This window comes from Brachypodium distachyon, chromosome 2, assembly GCF_000005505.3.
Source record: "Brachypodium distachyon strain Bd21 chromosome 2, Brachypodium_distachyon_v3.0, whole genome shotgun sequence".
Taxonomy (NCBI): domain Eukaryota; kingdom Viridiplantae; phylum Streptophyta; class Magnoliopsida; order Poales; family Poaceae; genus Brachypodium; species Brachypodium distachyon.
In genome coordinates, this window is record NC_016132.3 from 41,234,906 (window position 1) to 41,250,360 (window position 15,455).

At 46.1% G+C, this 15,455-nt stretch overlaps 1 protein-coding gene across 1 annotated transcript; it reads left to right on the plus strand.

The window, feature by feature from the left end:
• The first annotated feature begins 478 nt into the window (after window positions 1–478).
• LOC100834916 (PITH domain-containing protein 1) lies at window positions 479–5,634 on the plus strand. Its single transcript, XM_003569167.4, has 10 exons — window positions 479–824; window positions 1,051–1,131; window positions 2,118–2,167; window positions 2,992–3,069; window positions 3,174–3,231; window positions 3,312–3,361; window positions 3,920–4,028; window positions 4,100–4,161; window positions 5,124–5,180; window positions 5,282–5,634. Exons 1-9 carry the CDS (start codon window positions 738–740, stop codon window positions 5,164–5,166), a joined length of 618 nt encoding a protein of 205 aa, XP_003569215.1. The 5' UTR covers window positions 479–737; the 3' UTR covers window positions 5,167–5,180; window positions 5,282–5,634.
• The last annotated feature ends 9,821 nt before the right edge of the window (window positions 5,635–15,455 follow it).

Sequence of the window (15,455 nt, forward strand, 5' to 3'; positions counted from 1 at the left end):
CAAGTTGTCTCGGACCACTTTAAGAGATCATTTTAGGTTTTTTTTTTTCAATAGGATAATTAAGCAAACTTTGGCGCTAACTTAATTCAACTGAGCACATGATCATGTTTAGTTTTGACCATTATTAGATAAAAAATGATAATATGGAGTATATGGTTTGGTTGTCAAAAAAATTACAATATCGAATTATTAAATTTTCGCTGATTTTTTCCCCGAATGGTACACTACTTCTATGCCGATTAACGTACGTTATTACTGAACCGAGGAGTAATAGCAAAATTTTAGAAATGTGGCTTTGCTCGTTGGACACGATTTGGATCAGAGTCCGAGAAGCGACAAAAGGAGGAGATGGATTAGCATCGTGTTCGTGTACGGCTACCCACAAGGTGCACCGACCATTCTGGAGATTTGGCGTGCTCTTGGAGCGACGCGTATCTATTCGATAGAAATAAAATACTCCGTAAATGAAATGAAATAGAGTACTCCAGATTTCCAGATTAGTACTGTAGAAAAGAATCTCGAGTCTCTAGATTTCTCGCAAGGACGCCAGTAGCGAGAAAGAGAGAGACGGAGGGAGAGCGTCCAAACCCCTGCCAAACCAGAGTGGCAGAGACCAGAGAGGCAAGCAGCCGACGAGGAAAGCAAGCGGACGCCAGGCGGCGGAGAGCAGATCAAACAAAAGCCACCACCCCTTCTGCAGTCCTTGCGAGCGGTGGAGGAGAGAAGGAGGAAGGAGGATGGCGGCGTGCCTGCACGACCACGCTTGCGAGGATCACAACTGCGCCGCCGATTGGTCGCTCTACAACCACATCGATATCCCCAAGGTCCCCTAGTCCTAATTCCCGCCCCTCTCTGTCTACTTCAGTAACCAGATTGGTTAGCGTCCTCTTTTTCCCCCTCGTACTCCTCGAGCTGAACTCCGTTTAGTTTGCTCTTCCGTGAATCTTCATAAATCTACGATATGCCGTGTTGGTTTCTACTGCAGAAATTCAAGAAAGGTCGATTAGGGCTCCTCTTGTTGCATTTCTTTACGATTATTTCCCCATACAGGTGGTGGCTCTGAATGAGTCTGTGCCCGGGAGCGTCAAATCGGTATTCAAGCCGTGGGAGCAGCGCCTCGAGACTTCTGGGGTATGTACTTCAGCCAACATCGATGGGTAGAGATGGCAACAGGGGTCCTTAAGCTTGTGATCTTGTAGTTCAGTAACCACTAGCCACCATAACCCCGTTCTTATGATGTTGATTGGTAAACATAATCTCATTAGGTAGAGTTGTTTCCGTTGGTGCTTGTTGTCTGCCATGGTTTGGGCATTTGTAGATTAGCTGTCACTGCCAATCTTTTGCTTCAGTATCAAATACTCCGTCCTCATGTGGATCAATGATCTTCATCTTGTTTGATATTGCATTAGAACAAATGCCGTTAGCAGCTTTCCTTGTATTTCTAACTAGTACGTACTAGTTAATTGGGCACATCTTTGCACATAAAAGGGCATCCATGGCATGATTTACAAGATTACTCTACGAAGGATTACAATTGGTTTGTAACATGTAGTAAGGATGTCTGTAAAGCGTCAGACTAGCCACACAAGACATAAAATGCGTTAAGGGGAAATGCTGACATTCCGAATTGGCAATTGGGAAACAGTAGGCCAGAGAGTTGGGTATGCAGACATTTTGTAACTAATGTTTTCTGACCTTTTACTATGTGGTTTTAAAAAAATTACCATACTTCTGCTTGATATGTAGAGGTGCAGCAGGGTGACCCTCAGGGTACCCATTGACCCTGCTTAGTTCAAACAAATGAAATAGTTTTTCAAAAAGTTGTTTCATTTTAAAACTTTAGTTCATTTGGTTGAACTAAGGAGGGTCAAAGGGTACCCTGAGGGTCACAAAGTTGCAGCTCTATTGATATGTTGTGGATGTTACTACTGCTTGTTATGTCAGCATATCTGGCTTTACTATTTAATCCCTGTAAGGTAAAAAAGAATGAAGATGAAAATCTTCATGCTGTAATTTAGATCATTTATTCAATGACAAGTGTTTTTAGCACGTCCTATTTCTGATGTTTCTTTTCATATCTGTTACCTGCACTCTCATGAGCATCCTTGCTGCACCAGGGTTTTCTGGAGAGTAATGAGGGTGACCCTGAGTTACTTATTTTCATCCCGTAAGTAGCTCATGTCAATTAAATTTAGATGTATGTGTGTGTACCTGTTCCCCTCTGTTTCTTGATTAACTGCATTGGTGCTTCATTGCCTTAACACCATAGAAGTAAACGTTAATTGCATGTTAAACAATTTTTATGTCTTCACATGCAGGATTGACCGCTATAGTGTTTAGAATTCAGAAATTTGTGTTGTTTTGGCTTCAAGAGGCATTAGATGGACTTCTTTATCATAATCATTTGATGGATCTTTTAGTTTTGATCATCTGGTGATGTGGTTGTGCTCACTTGTTCAATCCAAGCTATGCTTGTGGACACTGCATTGATTGATGCGTGCTCTCTTTTCCCTGGACATGTCAAATCATATGTCTTCTGCTGGTTCAATACTGAGGAATCATACATAATGATTTCTATGAAAAACTATGCACTTTTAGTCATTGAAATATGTCCTTTGCACATCCTCCCATCAGTTCTACATATCATCTTGGAGAATCCAGAATTGTTTATGAGGGCCTGCATGCTAGTTCCACGTTAACCTCCTCAAGATAGGAGAAAATAGATGACATGGACATCAAGACATGTGTTGTCTTTCATAAAGTTCTGTTGTAACAGAAACGGAAAGTTACCTGCATTCTATTTTGCAATACTCTTTCTATGTCTGGTATTACATTAAACTTGCATCCATATGTGTTACATTTTGTTCATCTGACGTTATAATGGAATAGGGTATAATACTTTTTAGACTTGTATTAGGAGTTCAGACTTTTTTTTTGTAACTTCCATTCCAATAATTGGTCACCTTTGGCATGTGGTCCCTTTTCTTGTAGATTCACATCTGATGTCAAGATCAAAAGCATTTCTGTTGTTGGTGGTGCTGATGGGACAAGCCCTTCAAGGATGAGAGTGTAAGTTTCAGAACTCTAGGTTTTCTATTTCTTGACTCGTCCAATTCTCTCCTCTTAAACAATAATGATGTGAAATTTATGAAGAGTACCTTGATACGTTACAGATTTATCAATAGAGAAGGTATCGACTTTTCCGATGCTCAAAACATGCAGCCTGTGCAGGTTTGTATTTAATTTTCTTCTTTTCTTACCCAGCTCACAAAGAAACTCCAGCTGTAGTTTTAGATGTATTGCTTGTGTAGGAATGGGAACTGGCAGAGAATTTGCAGGGTGTTCTTGAGTACCAAACAAGGTAATAGTTATTGTTCTTTTTGTGCATGTACGTGCTAATTCACAAATTGTACTGTTAAATAGTAATGTTCAAGTTTTAGTCTCTTGAAACCTAAATATTTAAGTCCCTCCCATATAAACTACTACATATGTTTAGATGATATGCTCCATTAGATAAATTGCCTTTTGCTTCTGTATAAGTTGGAGAACAACATCATCGAATTGGGGGGGGATGATGTGTGGGCCCGGCAACACGTATCTTTGACGCGTTTGGTGGTATTTTCCAAGTTGGTAATCTTTGCGAAGGTACTGAGAATATTGACTGCTATCTGTTCCTGCTGCTCGATAGGCTGAACTTTGTTAGATATGTGTGCTGCTGCTCTCTAAATCAGTAGTTGTCATTTTGCAGGTAGGGTATTAGATTTAATCATTTAAGTACTAGGTTGATTTTGTTCCCTTGCTGTTTGCTGAATTTCTTTTTTGCGCTAAGTTTTAAAGTTCTGTACGTTGCATTCAGAGTAGCTTGTGTTGTAGGCGCTCCTTTTGATCTTCACTTATTGGGATTTTTATGTTCTTGTAGATATTCAAGGTTCCAGGGTGTGGCTAACCTTACTCTGCATTTTCCTGATAATTTTGGTGGTGATGCAACTAAGATATATTACATTGGGTTGCGTGGTGAAGCTACTCAGGTACAAATGTTTGCTTGTTTAGTCTGGAAAGATAAGTTGAATGAAATGCTGATCCACAACATTTATTGCAGAACAAAAGGGATGTTGTGGCCACAATTGTATATGAAGTAATGCCCAATCCTTCTGATCACAAGTAAGCTTTGCTGAAAACTGAGCAATTTATTTCATTTTTATACGTCATTTGTGAAAGTATTAAAGAGCTGAATATAGTCATACTACAAAAGGAAGGGCCTCTTTGGATCATAGGAATTATAAAACTAAGGAATAGGGAAAACGTAGAAATCAAATGTCATGGGCAAACCCTACAGGATTTGAGAACACATGAATATGTATATAAGTTGTTTGGTTGCGTCATAGGAAAAAATGTAGGAATTTTGTATGGAGATGAGTATATGACATGGTTGTCAGACACAAAGAAATTTTTCCGAGAGGTCTAACCTCTTGCTAGAATTCCTATAGAATTGAGGTATAGGAAAGCAATCCATAGGAATTTTGTAGGATCAATTTCTTCGAACCAAAGAGCCTCTAGAGGAAAAATCCTATGGGCTAAAATCCTACAAAGATCCTTTGAAATTCCTTCAATCCAAAGATGCCCGAAATGTTGTTCCTTGAGTTTGCTGCACTTCAAGAGCTCCTCCATAGTGTGTTCTTTGTTTATTTTCCTCTTGATTTTACTGAACCGTCAAGGTTGAGATCTAACTAAGGCAGATCATAATAGTAATAATTATGTGCCCAAGATTGATAGTAATAATTATGTGCCCAAGATTGTTCCAGCCTTCCAAGGCATAGGTAAACCATAGTAATATGTTGCTTGAGTTAAAATGAATTGTTACATTTGGCGGCTCCTGTCTAATTCTAAATTTGCATATTATTCCGTAACTTGGTTTCATTTTATTGGTTTCACTGTACCAATGATATCATTTGGTGGTATTTTCCAATTTGCAGCGTTTTTTTAGTGTTACCCAGCCAAAACGCACAAGTTCTTCCATGCAAATGACTTGTTCTAGAGATCGTTTTTTCTTGTTAATGCTTTACCTTCTGTTGCTATTAGTATAGCAAGTACCAACTGAGGTGATACCACTCTTCTCCCTGCAGAACAAAATCCGAGACTGGAGGTGGTTTCTCACATGTTGAGTAGACGTGTCAGATGAGGTGTGATAACATCATGTGCTGAAAAAAATCTGAGGCAAAAAGTAATAAACGTCCAATTTTTCTGTTGGGCAGCTACCACTTAACCTGTTTTCCATTTGCAGGCAGATCATAGTCAGGTGCTGCTCTTGGCTGGAGGAAATGTGGCCCCTTTTAAGTTCTGTATTAATAAAACGATCCAGCTCTTAGACTCGTAGCTTTGTCTCCTGGGTATAGAACAAGTGTACCCGACGTTGTAGATGGTGTGATGATGTAACCCAACTTTGATGGTTGTTAGCTTGTATGGTAAGACTGATCTCCAATTTTCGGTGTATTCTACTCCCGCCAATCCATGAAATGTGTCGACCATTTTGTAGTAAGTTAGTCTAAATTTTGTATTTTACCATTTTGTAGTAAGTTAGTCTAAATTTTGTATTAAAATAAGATCGGAGGGAGTATTTGTTTATGTCAGCTTGTATGCATAGCTGGTACACGGTATCCTGAGGAACAGCACGATCGCCCTAACAGCACCGATACTCCATTACCTCTGGCCTCTGGGAATCAGGGCCCGGTTGGAAATCTCCCCTCTGCATTTGGGTAATACGGTTCGCGGGAAATACAATTTTTTTCCAGATTTGAGAACATATGCCAAAACCCGTATTTGGTTAGGTCTATTCTTCTACCCGCAAAACCAAATTAGAAGCATAGATCTAAAAACAAATCGAAATAGTTGAAGGAAAAAGGAAGAAAGTAGCAGCTAGTTTGAACTAATCCGAACAAGAAATCAAGAAAGTAAAGGTACGGAGCTACAGATACAACAAAACAATTCAAGAAATCAATCAAGATATAACAAGTACTTCCTCTCTTATCCTAATTTTTGATTCAAATTTGCCTAAACATGAGTGTATCTATTCTTAAAAAAACGTCTAGATACATATAATATTTCGACAACAATTTAGAATCGGAGGAAGTAACAAATCATGCTATGATGGCCATGTTGACGAGTGGAAGCTTCCAGGAAGAATCGTTTTGTTGTCTCCTAGCTGGTAGGCACAACTGTAGCGCGCTGCTTGTTCCGTGTGAACGAGAGACGAGAGCAGGCTTGTGACGTGCCGGCGAGGAGGTGTTGGAGAGTGGAGCGGGGATTTGGGTTGGGGAATCGGGGATGAGGATAGGGCGACGTAGGGATAGCGGGGGGGGGGGGGGGGGGGGGGGTTTCGGTAAGGGCATCTCCATCCGTCCTCCCGTTTAGGGGGCGCTAGCGCGAAAATTCCGATCCAGCCGGCCTCTCCAAATTGCTTTTTCAGCCGGCGCAACCCAGAAAGTTAGCCGGCGCCCCTAGGCCGAACCCAACCCCCGGGGGGGCTGTCGGGGGCGCCGGCTCAGGCGCAAAACCTCGTGGGCCAGCACTGTCAGCGGCACAAACCCCAAAACATACCCCATTTGCCCCTCTCTGTGAGCTTCAGCGACTTCCACCCCCGAATCGCCACCGGAACCACCCCTCTCACCGGCGACTGTACGCAGCAGATAGAAAAAAACCTGCAGCCGCATAGATCTTTCTTTGCCGCCGCAGTTTCAGTTCCGCCGTCCGCCGCCGGCCAGTTCTAGCACCTCGTTGGTGCCCACCCCGCGGCCTCCTTGCTCGCAAGGTGTTCGACGATTTGCCAAGACCATGGATTTGGACGACGAAGAGATGCTCGCCGCGCTTTTTGACGAGGAAGTAGCCGCTGCCGATGATGCTGCCTCCGGCAGCGAACATGAGCATCAACTCATCGTCTCATCGCTTCTTGGCCTCATCACCGAAGATGCAGAGCGGCCGGGAAGGGGAGGATCGAGGAAGGGCCGCCGCAAGAGCAAGGCGAGGCAAAGGATGGAAGGCTACTGCATGCTGTACGCCAACTACTTCGCTGATGATCCATTGCACAACGATGTGATCTTTCGGCGTCGTTTCAGAATGTCTCAGAATCTCTTTTCGAATATCGCCGAGTACCTCCGGGAGTACGACGATTACTTCAAATTGAAGAGGGACGCCGTCGGCACACTTTGAAATGCACGGTATCCCTCCGTTTACTTGCTTATGGAATTCCTGCAAATACACAGGACGACTACCTCCGCATGGCCGAGTCCACGGCCATCGATTGCATGTATAAGTTCTGTAGGTCAATTGTGGCGGTGTTTGGAGATCAGTACTTGAGTACACCTACTGCAGAAGACACAGCTCGGATCATGGCATATAATGCAGAAAGAGGATTCCCAGGTATACTTGGCAGCATCGACTGTATACATTGGTCATGGAAGAACTGTCCATTTGCACACCAGAGCATGTATAAAAGCCACAAAGGATCATGTAGTGTGGTGCTTGAGGCAGTGGCCGATCAGGATCTGTGGATTTGGCACTTCTTCGGTATGGCCGGATCGCACAATGACATCAATGTGCCGCAATGCTCGAATGTGTTTGACAAGCTCGTTGAAGGCACTGCTCCTCCGGTGAACTATGAGATCAATGGCCATGTGTACAACAAATGATATTACCTGGCAGATGGCATCTATCCAAGATGGTCGACTTTTGTGAAGACAATCTCAAATGCACCCGTAGGAGGAGCAAGATCTTGGTTTGCGACGCAATAGGAAGCATGCCGGAAGGATGTCGAGCGGGCATTTGGTGTGTTGCAGGCTCGATTTGCTATCGTCAGGTACCCTGCTCTCACTTGGTCGATCAGATGTGGGAGATCATGACTACCTGTGTGATCATGCACAACATGATCATTGAGAGCGAGCGGGAATGTTCGGTGTTTGACACTGAACCGTGTGAACGGATGGGTCCTCTAGCCACTGTTAATCACCAGGTGCCAGCCGCCTTTGCTGGTTTCCTTGTCCGGTGGCAAGAAATTCGAGATGCCGGTACTCATCAGCAACTTCAAAATGATCTGGTTGAGCATTTGTGGAGGCTCCGAGGAAACGTCTGGTTTTTCTTATTTGTTTGAAATGTGATTCAAAACTTATCAAATAATGTGCTTGTTTCAATTTGCAATATTTGTAAATTTTGGTTTGGGGAGGCGTTTGGGGGCGCCTGCTGGGAACCGACTGGACCTTAAAAACAAAATCTATCCGGCGCCCCCGATACGGCCGAAAAAAGTGGCAGGCCGGATCCAAAATAGCAGGGACGGCTGGACTGCAATGAGTTTCCATCCTTAGAGCAACTCCAGCCGCCCCCCTTAAGGCCTCCCAAACATCAAATGGGGGCGCCGGCGCCCAAAAACCACCTAGTCCAGCCCTGAATTTCTAAAAATTAGCCGGCGCGGCCTAAGATTTTAGACGGCGCTCCCAGGCTGCACCCAACTCGCGGGGGTGTGATCGGGGGCGCCGGCTGAAGCAAAAAGCAATGCGGGCCACACCTGTCGGTGAGATAATACAAACTTTCCTCCAAATTTTTGCCGGCACCCCCCTTTTCCCTCCACTTCCCCCCACCTGGACGGCCAGTCCCTCCATTTTCCCCATTCTCGCCGCCGACACCTCCTCAAAGCGCCTCGCCGACACCACCGCCACCCCAAAGCTATGTCGTTGAAGAGGTATGCAGCGCCTCGTTGCACGGCGGCCGGCAACGCAGCGGCGAAGAAACTGAGGGAGAAGAGCGTCCGCTTGGGATGAGCAATGCCAACGGGGCGGCAGATTGTACCCGTCGCCTCGTCGAGAACGCCGCCCGCCGAGGTCGGGAGAAGAAGGCCAAGGAAAGAAACGCCGCCCTGGCTCGGCAGATAAAGGCGAAGAGGGTCACGGCCTCGGCGTAGATGGCCACGACCATGGCAGGCATGACGGTGCCGCGGCCACCCTCTGACCAGTACTGGTGCAGCGGCAGCCAAGGGATTTCTTCGACGTAACAGTCGCCGTCAAGCATTTCGCCGGTGTTGCCCCATATGCCCCATGAAAACCATGGAAATGGCACGTCATTCCTCTCACGGTTCTTGCCGGACAACCTCGACACCGATCCCCTCGGCGGCTTCAACCCGAACACCTTCGCCATGGATCCCCTCGGTGGATTCAACCCCAACGCCTTCGCCTCACCTCCTCTGTGGCGGGGGCCTCTTTCCTACGACAGTTCTTCGCCGTCCGCGTCCTTTCAGCATTTCCCCGCCGGCTGCAGCCAGGCCACGCCCAACCCGTTTGGCGGAATGGCGCAAGTGAATGGGCATTTCGTTCCCTAATAAGTTTTGGTGTTAATGACAACATGACTTGTGGACTAATCGTGCGCCAAGTGTTTTCAGATTTGATAACTTGTGTTGTGACACGATTCTTCGCTCTCAAAAAGGAAATAAGCGTATAAGGATTGACGCCTTTTTATTTTATTAAGTCGTAGGAAAATCCGTACTATAAAGAGGGAGTCCATTTTTGAAATCTTTAGGTGAATCAACTTCACGTACACAAATCTACTAGATTGCACCCACATAAAGCCTAATTCCAGCTTTGAGTTGAGAGTTGCTTTAATCCCGCTAAGTCTGTCAGACAAATTCAGTTTTAGCTGATACTGCCGCTTCATTAGCCCGAGGTTCTGGTCGCCGGAAGTTCTACCCTGGTATTGGTCAGGTATTGAAATGCTACTGGAATCCTGCTGCGCATAGTGTTAGGAGACCGGTAGCAAGGCAAAAGTTATACCCCCTAAAACTTCCGGTCTGCCTCCGCCCTGGTACTGGTCTAATTGAATTTTGTCGTAACAATTGGATTTTGAAGGGGTATAAAAGGGGCTTCGTCCCCAATGGGTTTGGTTGCCCAAGCACACCCAATTCATCCCCTTTCTCTCACTCAAGAACACCAAGAGCTTCAAATCTCGAGATCTCTCCCTAGTGCATCCCTAAGCCAATACTTTGAGGAAGGGTTGAGAAGAGCTCGATCTAGGGTTTCACCAAATCAAAAGTTGATTCCCCTCATTTTCCTTGGTGTATTTTGTTACTCTTAGGATTTTCGGATCCCTAGCCAGAAGGTGTCTCGTCAAGACTTCCAATCTTGTGAGGAGGTGCTTGAGGATTCGGGAAGAAGCCTCCAATCAAGTTGTGGATTTGTGCCCTTCTCCTTGTTTGTAAAGGTTCGGCGTTCGACTTCAAGGAAGCCATTAGTGGAACTCACCTCGCCATTGTGGTGTTGTGAGAGGAGAATAGAGTGAGCCTTTGTGGTGCCTCTACCTTTGTGGAAGAGCACTCCTCCAAACGGAGACATACACCTCCCCAAAAGGTGGAACTCCGAAGTAAATCCCCGTCTCCCGTGTGGTATCCTTCTTGCCCCTTTACTTACTTGTTTTACTTCATTGTCTATCCTTTGCTTCGGCTAGTGCTTCGGCTATTGCACTTCATACTAGGGTTACATTACCTTTAGAGAATCTAGTAAACCCTAGGATTAATTGTTTGTATCTTTCAAGAAAAAAAAAAGAAAAGTAAATTTGTTAGTCGCCTATTCACCCCTCCCCTCTAGCTGACCATACCGATCTTTCAGCAAGGCGAGTCAATCATGGCCGACATGATCAACGACGGCTCCCAGCACGCCCAATACACCTACAACCAATAATAAGAGGCTTACGCCGGTGAGGATGACGAAGAGTGAGAAGAATGGGTCGACAGGACAGAGGAGCCCGCCGTCGCTGAGCCGAGGGGGAAGAAGAAGTCGGTGGCCGAGAAGAAGAAGGCCGGGGGCGGAGGCCGAGGCCCCAAATAGACCTCTAAGGAAGACGAGTGCCTCGCCGAAGCTTGGAAGGTCATGAGCATGGATCCCTTCACCGGCGTGAATCAAAATGCCAACACCGATTGGAGGTGGGTCAAGGCGGCGTATGATGAGCGTCGGGTTGTCGATCGGGAGTTCACGATGTTGACCCACGATCGCAATGAGTCCGGCATGTCGCACCGAGGAGGCATGATCCAACAAGAGTGCAACAAATGGCACGGCATTCAAGAAGAGGTGTGCCGGCGACCCCAAAGCGGCAGCATCTCCCACGATCAGGTAAGCCAGCGTCTTTTTTCGGCGATTTTACATTTGCCGCCCGGGGTCTTGTAGATGGTCGCCATGTTCACTGCCTACCGAGAAGACAATGACGACATCGAGTTCAATTTCATCCACGTTTTGTAAGAATTGAAACATGCGACAAGTGGATGGAGGCGCGGAATGCTCTCTCCAAGTCTGGCACCTACGACCGGAAAGCCGCTCCTTCGGTGGCATCGGAAGGCCGGCCCATCGGCCACAAGAAGGCAAAGGCAATGAGGGATGCCGCGCTGGCCACGGAGCGTCTCTACACATGCATCGAGAAGCGCATGTCCGACGCCGCTGCAAGAGCAGCGAAGAGGGAGAGGGTCACGGCGTCACGGTGGGTGATGGTGATCAAGAAGCAAGATGACAAGCTTGAGATCCTCAAGGCGAATGTCGTGGCGAAGAAGAGGCGGGATGACTTGTTGATCTTGACATGCGACACCACCGGCATGGACGCCGAGGTGAAGGCGTGGACGACGGCTAGTGCAGGCTCATTTTGGCCGAAGCGAGAGCGCCGGTGTCGGCGCCCGACACAGCAGCACCAGCCCCCTCTACTCCGTCGGCGCCATCACCGCCCGAAAAAGCAACTCCGGCCACTTCTACACCACCGCGAGCTCGGAAGTGCCATCAACACCGGTAGATGACGAAGGGGCCGAGTGATTTCACTTTATTTAAGTTTGATGTTATTTTGATCGCCGAAACTTGTGATGAATTTGGGCGATTTGGTGATTCGTGCTGGCCTGTGAAGTGGCCGCCCCCTCGTCGATGATGAGTGCCCTAGCTCCCTTCCACCTTGGAGGACCCCTCGTCGGCAGTCAACCTCAACATCGGCCTCGAAGAGCAACACAAGGACACCACCTGCAAGCTCCATGCATGAGGGAAGGAACGCATTGACTCGGTGTTCCGCAACCTGCGTAGCATCCATCTGGCAGAGAAGGAGCCCCCCTCTCCACTTCATCGACATGATCCCCAAGGCCAAGAATGAGAAGACCATGCAGTACTGCCTAGAAAAGGCTTCCCACATGTTCAGGACCACGCCTTGCGATGTTGGGCTCAAGGACAGTGGCATGCCAGGGCCTACCCCGCTGCAGCACCTCTAGATGTTTGGCGGCCATGTCGGGTGAACCCAACCAACCTAGCATCGGAGAGCACCGGTACCCCATGATCGGGCCAGAGAACATGGCTGCAACCCTTGTCTATGGTTTGTTAAAGCCGTCAGACCCCTGCACCCTAGCCAAGTTTGTAGGGCCCATATGTGTTTGGGAAGTTTGTATTTTGTTGTGTTTCCCTTCTACCCACTAGGGCTTTTGCAACCTTAAGCTTCCCTGTTGAAAGATCGGTATGGTCGGCTAGAGGGGGGGTGAATAGGCGACTACCAAATTTTACTTTTTATTTTTATTTTTATTTTCTTGAAAGATACAAAGCACTTAATCCTAGGGTTTGCTAGATTTCTAAAGTGAATGCAACCCTAGTATGAAATGCAATAGCCAAAGCAACAATAGATAGCAAGAATGTAAAAGGGAAAAGATACACGCGAAGACGAAGATTTCACCGGAGTTCCACCTATTGGGGTCAGTGTACGTCTCCATTTGGAGGAGTGCTCTGCCACAAAGGTAGAGACGTCACGATGGCTCACTCTATTCTCCAACTCACCACACCACAAAGGTGGGATGAGCTCTCACAACACCACAAAGGTGAGGTGAGTTTCACTAGTGGCTTCCTTGGGGGCAAAGTCCAAACCCTTACAAACTTGACCGGGGCTAGAAACCAATTGGAGGCTCCCAATCCAATCCCCGAGCTCCTCACACCAAGGGAGAGCTCAAGGCAACCGCTTCCGTCTAGGGCTTCCAAAAGCCCAAGAGAAACGAAATTCACAAGAGAAACAAGGGGAATCAACTTTGTGACTTGGTGAAACCCTAAATCTAGCTCTTGTCCTCCAATCCTCAAAGAATCAACAAGGGGGAAGCTCTATGGAGGGAGATCTTTTGGTGCCTGTGTTTGCCCAGTTCCGGCTCAACCTCCTGAAATCCATATAGGATTCCAGTAGCATCACGGAGCTGGTCCGGAGGTAGGGTGGAAGTTCCGGTTGCCCGGAACTCCACCGGAACTTCCGGACCTGGGCAAACACAGGCACCACAGCTAGATTAAGAAAATTGTTGTCTCACTTTTTGGTAGGCTTTATGTGGGTGCAAGATGTATGTTTGTGTACGTGAAAAGCGATTCACCCATTACCTTCCCATGTGGACTCCCTCTTAATAGTACGGAGTTCCTACGACTCAATACATGAAAAAGCTAGCCGCTAAACTCCACTACGCTTCTTTTCCAAACTTGAGGGCATCGAATCGTTTTGCGCCAATTGATATCAAATCTGAAAAAACTTAACGCACGATTAGTCCACACAACGCGTTGTCCTCACCACCAAAACCACTTAGGAGAGAAATGCCCTTTCAATCTCCCCTTTTTGGTGAATGATGACAACACAAAGATTTGCATAAAGATAAGCAATTAAACTAGATGTAAAAGGAATACAAAATATAGACGAGCTCCCCCTAGGTGTATGCACCAAATAATTTTGCATGATATGCAAAGTGCACATACCTTAGGATCAACACTCCCCCTAAATTTTGTAAACCAATACCTCAATTGCAAAGGATTAAAGATACAACTATAAGCTCTCTCAAGAGTAAGAGGATTCATTCATTCAAAGATTAGAGCAATACCTCACAAGGCATATCAACATTGAATGAAACCTTTTGCAATGAGATCATGTGGTGGAGCATAAGCTACAAGGGCACAAACACAAACTTCTCCACACATGATAAGTAAGACATGATGTATAACAAATAAGCAAACTACCATAGCAAGTCAATGTGCAAATAGGCATGAAGCACAAATCCATAAGACTAGCTATTACACACATCACTCCAAATAGTTATCAAGTTTTACTCAAACCACGATAAAGTAGCTCACAACAAAGTAATTAAGTTCACAAGCACATAAGACCAAAGACGGCAATAAAGAAACAAGCTTGTGACTTCAAACACTTCCCATGCAAATCCAACGCTCCTAAGACTCTCCGTCTCACTACACTCTCCCCCTTTGGCATCAAGACACCAAAAAGGGAGGAAAGTCCCAAGAGGGAAAAGCAAACAAATCACTCGGAGTCTTCTTCTTCCTCTTCTTCTGCTTCTATTTCTTCTTCTTCTTCGGATGCTTCATCATCCTCATTACCACTAGCAGCGGGTAACTCATCTTCGACTGGAGAAGGAAAGTGGCCATCATCTCGTTCCCGATTTCCATGGGATGACTTCCATGCGACAAAGTCCTCATCCTCTGACACGGAGGAGACATCCTCAGCTCCAAGGGTCTTCAAGATGGCATTTTGCTTGCGAAGAATGCGGTGATTGTCCTTGTAGTTCTTGTACACCTTCTGCTCCATGGATTTCTACATACAAAAGACTTTCCGAATCTTAGCAATCCATCCTTCCTTCTTGCCTGGGAGAGAGGGGCTAGAAGAGGGAGCATAATCAAAATCCATGGGGTCTTCCTCCTCATCATCGGTGTCAACCGTGTCGCCAAACCGCGGTGCAAGGTGCTTCTTCTTCTTCAACTTCTTGATGTGGTGAGGCTCATAGGTCATATCGGCAAGCTTGTGAGCCTTGGCTAGGATTAGCTTCATGATGAATGGGGCATATGGAGGAACTCTCCTAGAGACAATGGCAAAGTTCAACTCATGCCAAATGTAATCCATCACATCCAATGGTTCTTCACCATGCCTTCTCAAATGGGTTTGGAGCATGAGATCCACCCCATATCCATGAATCTCATCGGAATTCCCTGTCTTGCAAGCAATGGTCTCACAGTAAATGCGTTGCAAGATGTCATAGGTAGGCTTCAAGTACTTGGTTGCCCCTGGAATGGCCCTTCCCTCAAGATAGAGAGGCTTCAAAACCTTCTTGTCATACGGATTGGGAATATCATGAATGCGAAAGCCTGACGGTGTGCAATGTCCAGCATCGGGATAACCAAGGATAGCAACAAACTCAGCCTAGGTGGCGTTAACTTGGCGATTAAGAGTCATCCATGTCATCCTTCTCACATTGTCTGCATCATTCTCCTCTAGGTGCACCGTGGCATAGAATTGAGCCACGAGATACTCATTGAACTGTTGATTCACTTGCATGATGGGAAGAAGCTTCAAAGTATTGCAAATGGCAAGTGCATCTCCAAAATAATCCATGTCATCTTCCATAGCCTTCACATTGATGGTGCACTGAGGCACAACCTTGTTGA

Bases quoted from the DNA above. Each gene is read 5' to 3' on its own strand.
- LOC100834916 (XM_003569167.4), top strand. From the start codon at position 738: ATGGCGGCGTGCCTGCACGACCACGCTTGCGAGGATCACAACTGCGCC. The intron at 825-1,050 runs GTCCCCTAGTCC...TTCCCCATACAG, and splicing joins ACCACATCGATATCCCCAAG to GTGGTGGCTCTGAATGAGTC. The intron at 3,070-3,173 runs GTAAGTTTCAGA...GATACGTTACAG, and splicing joins AGCCCTTCAAGGATGAGAGT to ATTTATCAATAGAGAAGGTA.